Here is a 14,492-nt window from a genome sequence, read left to right as displayed (position 1 = left end):
CTTGCACCTGCCTTTGATTAGTTTCAGCTGTTTTCAGTTACCCAGCTGTTTCCTCTCTCCTGTTTTGTGTGTTTCTCTGAGCTTCTTGGACTTGCTTTGTGTTACTTTGTGTCCTTCTGTTTTATTTTTGGACTTTATAAACATAACAGATTGTTTGACCTCTGCTTCATCACATCGATCGGCTTCTGGAGCCTGCGTTTGGGTTTTTCACCCTTCACATTCCAATTCATGACAGTAATGAGGATGACTATGACTCACTTTTTCAAAAAAACAATTTATTTGAGGTCCACAGTCATCTCCCTTTATTCTGATTGGCTCTCCCTCACAAAGAGAAGGTTTGAACAACATTTATGCAGCAGAAAATAAAGAACACGTTCCTTTAACCTCCTTTAACCTAAAATTTAAGGATGTTTATGAGTTTGATGTTTTTTGTTGTTGGTTCTGTGAATAATATGAAACCCGTCTGTTGTTACCTGCACACACTGAGATGTGATCTTACCTTCTGCGGGGCAGTAGCGAGGAACTTTCTGTGGCATCAGCGTCCCCTCTTTGTGTTTGCAGTACACCTCTACTATCTGCTGCCGGCACTCCCGGCTCTTGGCTCTGGAAAGAGCTGAAATGGCTTCTTTACCGCTGATCTCACACTGCAGCTGCTCCTTCCTCACCTCCAGACCAGGCGGCAGCGGAGGAGAAGCCGGCTTCTTGGTCTGGTAGAACGGTGAATCCGGATTGGACCCCTGAGCCGGCGCTGCAACCGTTGGCAGCTTGGGGTGGGCTTTACGGATGTGGGTGTGGTTGCGATTGTGGCCCAGCCCTCTCGGTTGGATGGGAGGGTACTTGAGGACCTCGTTGGCAGATTTTCCCAGCATGCTTTGCGCTTGGCTCTTTTCCAGCTTACGTTTGGCATTTCCGACTGGCACTCGCTGGTTATGTGATCGGGCCCCCAGGTTGCTGTTGCTGTCGATGGTGTCAAAGTCTTTGGGGACCGAGTTCTCATTATTGTTGCTGTCCAGGTGGACTTTCTCTTTGGGGCGGTGCGAGTGGTAAACGTCCTGCAAGGTATGACAAATATAAATCTTAAATAAGATCAAACCAAACTCTTCTTTAACAGTTACAAAGACAGGCTGTGTACCCATCTACAACTATATGATGCATTTTTCAAGAAAAAAAATTTGCATCATCATTTTGAATCCAAATACTAAAGTGATGGACGTGGACCAGAGCCAGCTGCAAGAAAATAAAAAACTTCCAGCTAAATCTCAAAGTGATGAGGCTAGAAAGGAAAGTTTGGACAGGGCGGGAGCAATGCTTAAGTCAGGAAGACCATTTGGACCCTTTAGGCTATCCCTACTTCACATACATGTTAAATGCAGCTTCCTGCACGCAGCTCCACGTGTTACACCCACGTGAGCTTGTTTATCTCCTTGGAATGAATCAAATGTTGTTCCTGCCCATCACAATAAAACAGACAGCAGAAGCAAAGACTCGTCCACACGCCGGGTCCACAGCGCTATAATCAGAGCCTGGTGGTCGTCTGTGTTTCAGCAGCATCGCCACATGACCTCGATGAGTATTTTAATCCCACAGATCTCCCCATATCTGTCTTACCCAGCATAAAGAGTGTCCACACACACACACACACACACACACACACACACACCCAGCAGGAAGACAGTAATATCAGCTCTTGCCACCTGCTTCTCAGTCAACCTTTCATTATCTCATCTGTAATATCAGCTTAGAGGAAAGAGTGTGTGTGTGAGTGTGAGTGTGAGTGTGTGTGTGTGTGTGTGTGTTGCCGCAGTGAACATTTTCAGCTCTCCTGCCATTATTATAAGTGTGAAATCCAGGAATAAAACCTCCAGAGTACAGCAAGAGACAGATTTCTCTCTCACACACACACACACACACACACACACGCACACACACACACACACACTTTTGCTTTTCCTTCTTTGTTATCTGTCCTGAAACATCTGACTGGAGGTTTTTTCTTACCTCTGAAATATGTCGGTCTGGACCAAAGTCTCGAAATTTAACAGAAAACTGTGAAAAATGTCTAAACTCTTTAACCTGCTAACAACAATTTAAACACAAACACAAAATAACCACCAAAAGATGCAAAAGACACCCCCCCCCCAAAAAAAAACCCAAAACACGATGAAAACCAAACAGCCACAAACACAAAGCCATCTCAGAGGCTGAAAATACCACAGAGACACAAAACAACCAAAAGAACAAAACAAAACCTCAAAGAAATGCAAAGTGACAACAACAGAATGCCAAACGCACACAAATCATGTCAAAATGACCACAGAGAGGAAAAACTGTTACACAAAAACAAAGGTAAATGGACTGATTCTTTCTGACTCCACCTGAGCACTCAGCCATTTATACAACATCCCTCATTCACCCATTCAAGTGTTTTCTATCCAACATTCACACTCATGCATATTCTGATGGATGCATTGGAGAGCTGCTTGGAGTTAAGAATCTTACCCAAGGACATTTGGCATGCAGACTGGAGCAGCCAGCCATCCAACCACAAAATAACCTTACAGACAAAAAACATTATCGGAAAGAAACAAAAAATGACCACAAGAAAAACAAGATGCCGACACACTCGGCTCAGAAACACTAATAAAATGACGCCAACTGACTACAAACAAAAAAAGCAGGACAGCAGGTAGAAAACTGGCATATGATGATGATGATGATGTTGTTGTTTTTCCTAACAGCTAATATTACTCCTTCAGTGCAAACAAGAAGATCTGTCAGAGATTTGTAAATGAAATGATTTTTGTAATGAGGCCGATTTGATGCCTTTTCGGAAGTTTTCCAAAATGTCCTCGAGCGTTTCTGGCTGTAATTCGCTCGACACAATAATAGAAGTTTGTCTCTCCTTCACAGATCCACCTCCAAAGAAAAGCAGAGCGTTTTTTCCCAGAGGGCCGTGCATTCCATGGAGACCGGCCACAGCTAAAATACCACCGCTTACCTACAAAGACATCATTCTTTACACTCACAGAGCGACTGAGTCACTGCTTTCTTGCTCGTGGTGCTCCTGTGTGAGTCAGTTTGCTCTCAGCCGCTCTCCTTCTCAGCAGGTTCCTATTGAAGCCTTCAGACCTCCTGCTGCTCCGCGATAAAGGAGACACACAAGAGACAAGAGAGGCCGTTCCCTCGGGCGCCGGGGGCGAGGCAGGGAAAGGGTGGGAGGAAAGAGACCTGTTGCTCTGACATCTGTTGATTACAAGCCACGTTCACACTAATAAGGATAATCTGAGAATGCCTGGATCTGGTGTGGTGACAAGAATGTGTGGTGGTGTTTTCTGGGACTGTCTGAAAGTGAGGGAAGAGCAGCAGCACGTCAGGGCAGAACAGCCGCTTACACATGTGTGACTATCAGCGAAAAGCTGCTGTGGTCCTCATATTTATCTACATCTTGTAAAAGATCTTGTTGTGTTGACAAAAAAAGGCAACAGTGCACAGACACCTACTCAGAGATATGCACCAGTGAGCCACAACATTAGAAACGCCTGCCTCACAATATCCACGTTTACATTAACACATGACACTGGATTAAAAGCCTGACTGGTTATACAGATCAGTCGGATTGGTCTGTTACTTCCACCAACGACACCAGCACAACAGGAACACGATGCAGGTACAAAAGTCACAAATGTGAGCGAAGGCTGTGGCACACAGCAAAGGTGACCACGCAAAGATAAATGCAGGCGTTTGTTTACATCAGAACTTCTACTCTTTCTGCAAAGTTAGGCAATTCTCCACAGAATGATTATAGATACTAATGGACCTACAGTTCACATCAAATGCCACCTTCACCCTTTATTATCACCCAGTGAATCACAATAAAGTCATAATTCAGTCTTATGAATGAGCCCACAGGTCTCTGTTACTGCTTTTACAGTTCAGACCAAAGTCTGCATCCGTCCACAGAAATGGACATTTTTCATATCAAATGGTTCTTTAATGATTCCAACTACCAAATATCCAGTACCATCGTGTCTCTAATGTCTGCTCAAATGCCCCCCACAGGCAGTGAAAGGGTAGAAAGAGGCTGTTGTTTTCTTGGCAGCAGTGATTTGGTGTGTTGTGACAGACAGAGCGAGAAAACACCTTCATATAACGCGATAAAGAGCCCTTTCACATGGCTGTAGGCTGCATCTGTACACAGCTCTGGTTATGCATTAATCAAGCTCCTGTGTAGGTGTGTTTACCCTCAGTATACCTGCGGGAAAATGCAGACTGGTGGGCAGTGAAAATCTTATAGGCTGCCTTATGTTGGTCATGTTTACAAATCCATCCATGAAGCAGAAAAGGTTGGCAGAGCTTCCATGGTGCCTGAGATGTTTTAACTCACAGATGGTACGTTTCATAAGGCCTGTAGATTTCTATATGGCTCACAGTGAGAGCCATTGCGCAGACGTTTCTAGTTTTTCTACTGCATCTTCATAATGTCTTTTGTAATTAATGTATGCTGAATTCAAGCTGTGATGGTTTCACTTCTGCATGAAAGTGGAGCCTAAACACAGAAGACATGAAATGCTTTAAAGAAAATGATGAGGTACTAGCTCATGTGAACATCCTCTCGAGTAAAAAGAAAACATCAAAAGCTCAAAAAAGTTTGCCACACAACTAGTTAATTCCCAGCTGTGGCGAATGCATGTTTCTCCCAGAAACAGTTGTTTGCCAGATGGTTGCAGACTGGTCCCCAGGCCTGTGTGATTGCCACATTCACATGTTTCAGGGTCACATGTCTGCAAAACCTCAACGCACCAGTCAGAAGAATGACTTCCCAACTTAGGATTGTAGGAATAGCATGTTATATCGAGTCTCTTACACCTCTGCATTTTGTTTTTGTTAACATTTATCTTGTTTAATCAAGTGTAGGAGCTAACCTCATCTTTTTGCAGCTAAACGTGACTACAAAAATAATCCTATTTAAGCTAATGTTCTAGCTTACTTCATACAGTTTGGGCTAACTTAAGTTCTGCTGTCAGGACTAACATAGCAGTTAACTTTATCTTGCTGAATCCAATGTAGTAGATAATCTGTTAGGGTAAATGTCATAGCTAACCTCTTCTTCATGAGGCCAAATACGACTAAACCTTATCTTAGTTAAGCTAATGTTCTAGCTTACCTTATTGGGTTTTTTTGCTAACTTTATGATCAACTTTGAAACCAGACTGTCAGTTCTTCACTGTTAAAGATTTGTGTGAATATTGTATGAATTACGCCTTGATGCATGCTCAATCATCCAGGTAAGTAAATCCCCAAAAGTTGATTCTGTTCATCTGGACGTAGCGCTGTCAGAGGGAGAAACGCTCTGACAGCGCTACGTCCAGATGTATGAATTAAAAATATTTTTCAGATTCAGCCATTCTTAACACACACAGTTGGTGTTTTGTTTTTTTGTTTTTTGTTTTTTAAAAAAGCTCAATTTTTCTGATTTTTGGGGTCTGAATAAACAAATCTGACTAATCAGACCACTATATTTGGCAACAAGTGCACTGTAGCTCAAAACACACACTGGTACTAAATACACAATGCTATGAGAATAGTAAAATAATCATATTCATCATAGTTTAGTAAACTATGATACTGAGTGGCAGTTTTGGGGGGTTTTTAAAGCGTGATTAGGAACGCTCATTTATTATCCATACAGGATGATCATTATCTCATCTTTAAAAAGAAACTGAGTCTGCCAAAGCAAAAAAAAAAGAAGAAACAAACTGACAAAGAAGAGCATCACGTCCCAAAGGAGATGAATGGAGTAATCTGTCTAAATAGAGAGATTGACAGACAAAGGAAAAACAGAGCCAGATGGACAGAAAGTAAGCTAAATGGACTGTAATGAGGGTTAGGATGGTGCTGTGAAACCTGGCTGAAACCACCCCGGCACCAACAGGGCGCCCCAGGATTACAGCAGGGATTTACATCCATCCATTCCAGATTTACTGAGAATTATATCAAAGAAAATACAGAAAAACATAAAGCAGCTTCATGGTTCTGACAGCGGTCTACGATGCTAAATCACATATACTGAATTAGATTTGGACCATCGCATCAATTTACTTGTGTTATGCTAAGCGGCTGCTCTGCTGGTTTCAAGCACTGCTACCAGACTCTGCAGGTTTTTCCTTAAAAAAAATCAAACTTTAGATTTATATGCATCATTAACACCATCAGAGAGACAGATCATCCCAAATTAATTCTGCATCTGTAAGCACAAATATACAATCAGAGTCAAACAAACCATCTTCAATAACTAGGAGAGTCCTGCAACAGATGGTCTGGAAACCTTAGATCAAACCTGATTGCTTGATCTCAAATCAATGTGCAAATTACCATAATCAACAAAAGTCCAACACCGGGTCCAAAAACACAGCTGCAACGTCCACACCACAGAGTCAGGACCCAAGATTATAACATTTAGTTTTTTCCAAATCAAGTCCAAAAATTTTGCTCTGATCTCATCATCATCATTTTGTTTGAAAGCCCCCCCCCCCAACCAAACCAACCCTAAAACAAAGCCCCAAATGTTTCATAATGAACCAAGTCCAGGAACAGAACCCTGATCTCAACATCATGGAACCACTCTGATGATCCAAAAACAGAGCCCCGAGCTCAATGACCCTGTCAAGGAGTCCAAAAATAGAGACATGCCAGCATCAGTGAGTCAGGAACCAAGTCCAAAAACAGAGCTCTTATCTCAACATAGCAGTGTTTAAAAAACTTAAAACAACGCTAAAATATTTACGTAATGGCATCATGACCCAAGTCCAAAAACAGATCTGATGTCGAGTCCTGACTGAGTCTTAATAAGCCCCATTACACCATCAAACACTGTCCAGGTAAGAAGTGTTTGTTTTTTTTAAACTAGCTTAAAATCTCAAATCCATGTAGAAAATACTGACATGACAGCAGATGCTACGGGCCTGTAGTATCTGTAGAGCTCCCGTCTCATTTTGTGTCTGTTAAGAACAACTTGTTGGTGTGAAACACAAATATTTTACATCATTCTGGGGCCATCACAGGTTTACAGCCGGTATGAAGGATATCTGAGACTCCTGTGCGTCACGGTCACACGTTCATCTTCATGACAGTCAGAGAGGCAGACTGACAGATTCCTAATCTGAAGCCTTACTGTCCTCACGCTCAAACTGTTCTCACTCTCCTTTTTTAACAATGTTCGGTGCAGAGACACAAGCGAGGACACACAGACACACAAACACAGCATTTACGGATTATTGTACAATCTAAACTAGATTAGAAAGTATAAATCCCATCAGAGAAACGTGATCCAAAGAAATCCTCTAATCTGATCTGACCTGGCTGTTAGTCTGTGTATCGGCTCTGACACGCACAGCGCGGTCAGCACTCTACACGTGTGCGCACAGACAGCTTCACGGGGCTTTCTGAGGGTTCTCGTTTGATTTAAGAGCTCAGGTTAGAATCAGGATTAGGCTGGGGTCAGCAACCTGGGAAAGCTTCATGTCGAACAAAGTCCTCACAAAGACAACTGCAGATTTCAGAGTTTAAATACCAGCAGTGTTCGGCTGTGTGTGTGTGTGTGTGTGTGTGTGTGTGTGTGTGCGTGTGTGTGTGTCCAACACACTGCAGCCTCGTTTATAACATCCAGTCAAGTGTGTTCACTACAATCCCGAAAGGCGCCACTGTGACAACTCTCACATTCATCGCACCTTTGAGGTGGAGCACCGCACTCATACCTGACTGCTATAACTGTGTTTCACTGAAGCAGGTTTCCTGTTTCTGCACATGCCCAGATAAAAATGTAACCAGGGTTAGGGGCAACTCGTCCCAGTTCTGATGCTTCCTAGCTATGCTCAGAATATCTCGTTTTGTTCCAACATCCTGCAGTTAATGTTATAGAAAAGTTACAAACCCAGAAAATATTCACCTTTAAAAAAAATAAATAAAACCTTGGATATTTGTACTGAAAAAACGACATCAAACTGATAAATTAACACACCATACAACCTGTTGATATTGATATTTCCATTACTATTCAAGATGTTTTTGAGGTTCGATGTCCAGAAAGATCTAAAATATTTCATGCAAACATTACAGATTCAAAAATCTTTGAAGTTTGCTAAATTTTGAATAAAAAACCAAAAGATTTTCTTGAACATTTAACAGTTAGAATCTGTTAAATATTTAAATATATACAACATAAGACAAAGAAAGGTAAAGATTTGGGAACTGGCTCTTGGGCACATTTAAAAAACTGAAACAGGACGATGGATCCTGAACTCTCTTTTAAAAAGCTAAAGCAGCTCCTGCCTATTTAACCTAATGGGACAAAAGTTTAATAAATCATGATTATGTTGTATTAAATAGCACTTTAAACTACTGGTTGAGACCAGAAGATCATCAGGAAAGTGTTTACTGAGCTCATAGATCAGGGGTGAAGTAGGGTAATTTTCCCACAGACTTCTATACAACCTGAAATCTTCTTGAAACCAGAGTCACTGCCTCCTGCTGGCCATTGGAAAGAATGCAAGTTTAAGGCTTATCACCATTGCAGTGGTTCCCAACCTTTTTTGTGCCACTGACCGGTTTAATTTCAGATAATATTTTCACGGACCGGCCTTTAAGGTGTGGCGGACAAATACAACAAAATAAAATAAAATGCCTGAGACAAAAACTGTGGTATTTTGTAAATATAATAATAAATGTGAATTCGTTGTGTAACTTTATTAGCAGCATCCGCCTGAAATGCGCCAACAACATTGAGAGTAACATCCTCCTCTCTGTCACTTAATGCTCTCTGGTCGCTATGGTAACGCGTAAATATTTTTTTCAAAATAAGACACACAACTACAACACGGGAAACGACCCAGGGAAACCAAGTAAACAATAAAAACACTGAAAATCACAAATTTCACACCCGAGTCTCAACTCTGGCCTAAACAGTCGCTGCCTGGTGGTCCTGCTCCACTCTGACAGGAAGTTCAGATGATAGAAAAGTAGATAACGCTACATGTAAACAATGAGGTTTCTGTAGGCTGCCAACTATTAAAAATAGGACATTTCTGAGTAACGAAAGAATTAAATATACTTATTTTATTTCCTTCATTAAAGCACAGAAAGGCTGACCCGTCCAAGTCTGTAACAGACAGGTGGCAGGATGCCGGGATCCTCCCAACTCATACAGTGGAACGACTTGGATCAACAGCCACATTAATACAGGCTCAGCATTACAGTCATACCTCCAGTGCGATCAGAATGTGGGATAAATCCTGTGCCTTTCCAATCACCCCCACCATCACCATCACAAACAAATGCTGACTCCCACAGTGTTCTTCAGTGAATCGGCGCTATCAGTGTTCTCCCGAGAAGTCCAGACTGTGGCTGTTTGGACCCCGTAAACATTCTTGTTCTCTGACATGGATAACACGTCATGTATTTTCTAGAACAACACCAACATCTACTCTTAGATATCAAACAGCTTTTTAAGGAACGGGCCAACATGTTCTCACAAAGATAGGACATAAAAGCACACACTCAGTGTTTCAGGGGGAGGAAGCTGTTCTCACGGAGTTCCTTCAAGTGATATTTTATTGGAAATGGGATACTGCTTCCTGCTAACACACACACACACACACACACACACACACACACTACATCCATGTCATTAAAACATGTGAGAACACCTGGATCCCAACAGGTTTTTCTGAACATAAGAACACAAAGGAATCTCCGCAGGATGATAACGAGTACTGTGCCTGAAATGAGCTGTGGAGCATTCACGTGGTGATGAAGATGGAAATCTAATTATGAATGTGAGAAGACAGAAAATTACTAAAATAGAGATTTTTGGTTTTTGCCTTTAAGGTAAAACTGCTTTAAATTTTAGCTTTTGGGTAAAACCTAAATACAGGTTTGCTTCAGAAATTCTACACAAAGCCTCATTTGTAAAAGTCATTTTACAACTTAATATCAGAGCAGACCAGCTTCCATTAATAATACATGGTTAAATCCGTTTTCCTAGTTCCTTAAGTGTCGCTACAATCCCTTAATTTTAGTAAGGAAACCCAAAATTCAAGCTTAGAACATTTTCCTCTAATAACTACTGATTCTGTGCAAAATTACATGACACTAAAATAGGTGTTAGAGCTTCAAATGAAACAATTTACCAAAATATGATGAAAAAAATTACACAAAAAGTTCTATTGTTGCAAGAATGGACTCCATCACCAAAACTTTCACTTGGTATGCTGTGTCTTTGTCATAATTGCCAAGTTTCACACAGGAGACCAGTTTCCACAAATAAAAACAGACAATTGTTACCTAATTTCCTCAAATCTGATTAAAATTTATGAGGAAAGGGAGCTTAATTTGAGAGCCCCTTTAATTTTAAAACCTCACACCCAAAAAGTTGCTTTAAGGAGTAAAAGTGTTCATTTTAACTTAATATATTAACTTAATATTAAATGTTATGTTTTCCCTTTATAAACATATTTCATAAGCCAATATTACAAGGGAGCAACTTCTCTTAACCAAAACTGGCTTAATCATTTCCTAAATTCCTCAAGTGTCGGTGCAATTCTTCAAGTTTACCAAGGAAACCCCGAACACCTAAACCGAAGAGCATTTCAGGCCCAAACCTCATTCTGTGCAAAAACACCAAAGTACGAGAAACTAAAATGACTGCAGGCTTAGAATGAACAGATTCATAAAAAACACGGTGACCTTTCACGCTGAAAGTAACTCAAATGACGTTTAAAACGTGAGACGCTGCCAAACCAAACTCCACTAACAAAAACAGCCATTTGCACATTTTCTCGGTTGTCGACCCTTACAGTTAGATGGTAGAACAAGACTGTGGACATTTCTTTTTAAATGTCTGCGTTATCTTTAATTCGGCATTGATATTAAAATAATTAAAGCGCGTGATCACCCGTAGCTTTCGTTTCATTGTCACAGCAATCAGCTGTTATGAAGCGTTAATGAAAACTGGCTGAGGCACACAGCTTAAAGTGATTAACTGATGTGCCGACACGCTCTTAAACTGTAGCTACGAATGCGAAGGTGGCGCAGTTTACCTGCCACAGCGGCCAATAATCGACACCTTAAATTGGCTGTTTTTTAAATTAAGTTTGGCCTACAGACCCATCTCCCAGACGAAGCGGGCAAACTGTATTGACGGAAAGCCAAAACAACAGGCAGCAGCTGCAGCATCCTCTCCGCGGCTGCCATGCGGCTTCCTTCGGCTCGTTCCCCGAAAACACGCGTGTTAAAATCTGATTAAAGCGCTTCGTGAAGGGCACATCAGTCAAACCCACCGCCTGCAGCTGCTGCTGAGCGGCCGCCTTCCCGACCAGCGGCGGCGAGTCGCCCCTCTTCTGCAGCCCCCTCCGCGGGTGCTCCCTGTCGGCTTTGTTGAGCCCCCCGGTCCGGTCCTCTCTCTTCTCCCGGCTCCTGGCGCCTCCGTCCCCGCCAGCAGAGTCCAGGCTGCTGAAGTTCCACACGATGAGAGTCTGGACCAGCAGGACGGCCAGAGCGGCGACCAGCAGCAGCGCGGACCTGGAGCGCCGGGCCAGCCTGCGGGCGCACGGGTTACCGTTCATCTTCTCCTCCTCCCTCCCTCCGGGTCAGACTCAGACTGAGAGCTCCATCCGCTAAACGCCGACAGCGGGGTGTGAATGCTCCCCTCCGCGGCCAGAGGGCTGCTACTGGCTGGCAGAGAGCAGGAGGAGGAGGAGGGAATTTGGCACAGACTCGAAATGAGGAGAGGGTTTTGGAGGCGGTGAAGAGGACGCAGAGGCCCTCATGCGGCCGTTTAACGTCAGCAGTTCAGAGAAAGTCTTTAGACTGAGATTCCCCGAATGCACCAGTGAACGACTCAGGAAATCCTTCCTGCCTGTGGATACATCTCTGTACGACTCCTCCATCCAGTAGCTGCACCCTTTATCACATGCTGCACAGTGAAATAACACAGTTTTACAGTTTACAGTAAAATGTCTGTAATATTCTGGATATTTATAAGTAAGCTATTTGTATATATTAGAGCTGTTTCTTATATTTTGTAACGTTATAATATATAATATATACGGCCTGTTGCTGTTCCTACTGTCTTGGACCGACTGTAACCACATCATTTCTTATGGGATTAATAAAATGTTCTGAATCTGATTCTGTAGTGACACCTCAGCAGTGCCGGAGCTGCATTTCTGTAGACAGGAGCAGAAAGGTGTTGTTGGGCCCCTCCTCCCCCCATGAAACCACACACTGAAAAATTATAAATTAATTTTTTTTTTTTTACTTTTCGAGGAAAAATACCAACACATTTGCCTGAATTGTAATGCTGTGTGATACTGCAAAAATTGGAATCAATGTGATACCAAATAAATAAAACACTGCTGATACCAACAGAAACCAATATTTTTAACCTATAAGAGGAGCTTATACAGAGGAGAGCAGTGTTTCATGATTTATGAGGTGAATCATCATCAACACATTTTAATGATCAGTAAATCACTGTGATTTTCACTTTCTGCCATAAATAACACAGTGAAACACATCTTTCAGCTTTCATGTATGTAATTAAACAGATTTTTTTGAGACCTGGAACATAAATGTGTCTGTGTCTAAAACACTTTAGGCCAACTTCTGTTGTTTAAATGTGCTATAGACGTTAAATAAAATAGACGTGACAGCGAACACTGAAAAGTTGTGACATTTTTCACAGTTCCTGTTTGACCTATATTTTATTTTACTTAAAAAATAATGGATCATTTTCAGTGGGCTACATGCTGAACTTAGACGATAGAAACAAAGTATCGATCCAACACCGAAACCCGTGTGGGTGTTGATAGCATCAATATGAACATTTTGCTGCTTTTTCTCTGTTTCTGTCATCGTGATCACACTGGAGTTTTTTCACTGCTGTTCCACAGTTTTCTTTTATAAAGCAGCCCCAGCACAGTTGGTCAAATTTTGGTTTTTGAATGAGCATATAGTAGGAGTCAAACCTAATATTCGACATGATATTTAAGTAATATTTGTTACCACCTTCATTGTCTGAGTGCCAGCATGTTCAACCTAAACATAGCCCCCACCTGCAGTTTTCTCTGGTTCACATGTGGCCTTGACTGAGGATTTAGGCACATGTGAGTCTTTCATGGATCAATTGTGTGGTGACATCTGGACCACATCTGGATTCAGCACTAAGAAACAAATGAATTATTATCAGGACATCCTTTCCTTCTCACAGTAACCCTCACAGGCACATGAAGGTGGTTATCAACTCTGTAAGTTGACCAATGGTTTCCGAATATAGCTATAAAAAAGAGAATATGTTGACTTCATATGAATGATCATAAACAAGCTCCTCTAGCAGCAGGGCAAAATTAAAATGAAAAAACACTTTTTCTTTTAGGGAAAGGCCGTATAACTATTGTAAATGACCACGGCAGACCCGGTGACATTAACATGCTTTGCAGCATTCTTTATTAGCACACACGGTTGCTGTTCACAATACACACAGAGCTGCAGCTCTCCCGCTGCCAGCTCACCAGTACCACAACAACAACCCCAACCACAGAACCCAGTGCAATATTTAAGTCGGCGGGCGTGACTGCAGATGCCGTGCAGGTGCGTCTGCCTTCCCTGCATGGCACCACAGGCCACGCCCCGCCACAACTACAGTTAAGCCCATAATTATTCATACCCCTGCCAAATTTTGACTTAAAGTTACTTTTGTTCAACAAGCAAGTTCTTTTTTGAGCAGAAATGACACAGGTGTCTCCCCAAAGATAATAAGACGATGTACAAGAGGCATCATTGTGGAAAAAAATATTTCTCAGGTTTTATTTATATTTTAGCAAAAAGTATCATGTCCAGAATTATTCATACCCTTCTCAATAATCAATAGAAAAAAGCCTTTAGTGGCTATTACAGCAATCAAACGCTTCCTATAATTGCAGACCAGCTTTTTGCATGTCTCCACAGGCATTTTTGCCCATTCATCTTTAGCAATGAGCTCCAAATCTTTCAGGTTGGAGGGTCTTCTTGCCATCACCCTGATCTTCAGCTCCCTCCACAGATTCTCAGTTGGATTCAAGTCAGAACTCTGGCTAGGCCACTGCAAAACGTTAATGTTGTTGTCTGCTAACCATTTCTTCACCACGTTTGCTGTATGTTTTGGGTCATTGTCGTGCTAAAATGTCCACTGGTTCCCAAGGCCAAGTTTTTCTGCAGACTGCCTGATGTTGTTGTTGAGAATCTTCATGTATTGCTCTTTTTTCATGGTGCTGTTTACTGTGATTAGGTTCCCTGGTCCATTGGCTAAAAAACACCCCCAAAGCATTAGGTTCCCACCACCATGTTTGACAGTGGGGATGGTGTTCTGTGGGTTGAAGGCTTCTCCTTTTTTATGCCAAATGAAGGCAACATCATTGTGACCAAATAATTAAATTTTTGTTTCATCTGACCATAACACT

The 14,492-nt window shown here is 41.9% G+C and overlaps 1 protein-coding gene across 3 annotated transcripts in view; it reads right to left on the bottom strand.

Moving 5' to 3' along the window:
• The window catches only part of LOC100703873 (xylosyltransferase 1), a 41,830-nt gene extending 29,655 nt beyond the window's left edge, over positions 1–12,175 (bottom strand). For 2 of the 3 annotated variants that reach the window (XM_025906473.1, XM_003442574.5), the window contains exons 1-2: positions 11,334–12,174; positions 500–1,052 (exon numbers count right to left, since the gene is read on the bottom strand). In XM_025906473.1, coding sequence (XP_025762258.1) covers positions 500–1,052; positions 11,334–11,618 — 838 coding nt within the window. In that variant the 5' untranslated portion in view covers positions 11,619–12,174. Of the gene's footprint in view, positions 1–499; positions 1,053–11,333 lie in introns of all 3 variants that reach the window. The other variant, XM_025906472.1, reaches the window with a different exon arrangement.
• Positions 12,176–14,492: the final 2,317 nt, after the last annotated feature.

This window comes from Oreochromis niloticus, linkage group LG4, assembly GCF_001858045.2.
Source record: "Oreochromis niloticus isolate F11D_XX linkage group LG4, O_niloticus_UMD_NMBU, whole genome shotgun sequence".
Classification (NCBI taxonomy): domain Eukaryota; kingdom Metazoa; phylum Chordata; class Actinopteri; order Cichliformes; family Cichlidae; genus Oreochromis; species Oreochromis niloticus.
This window is presented reverse-complemented; position numbering and strand designations above follow the sequence as displayed.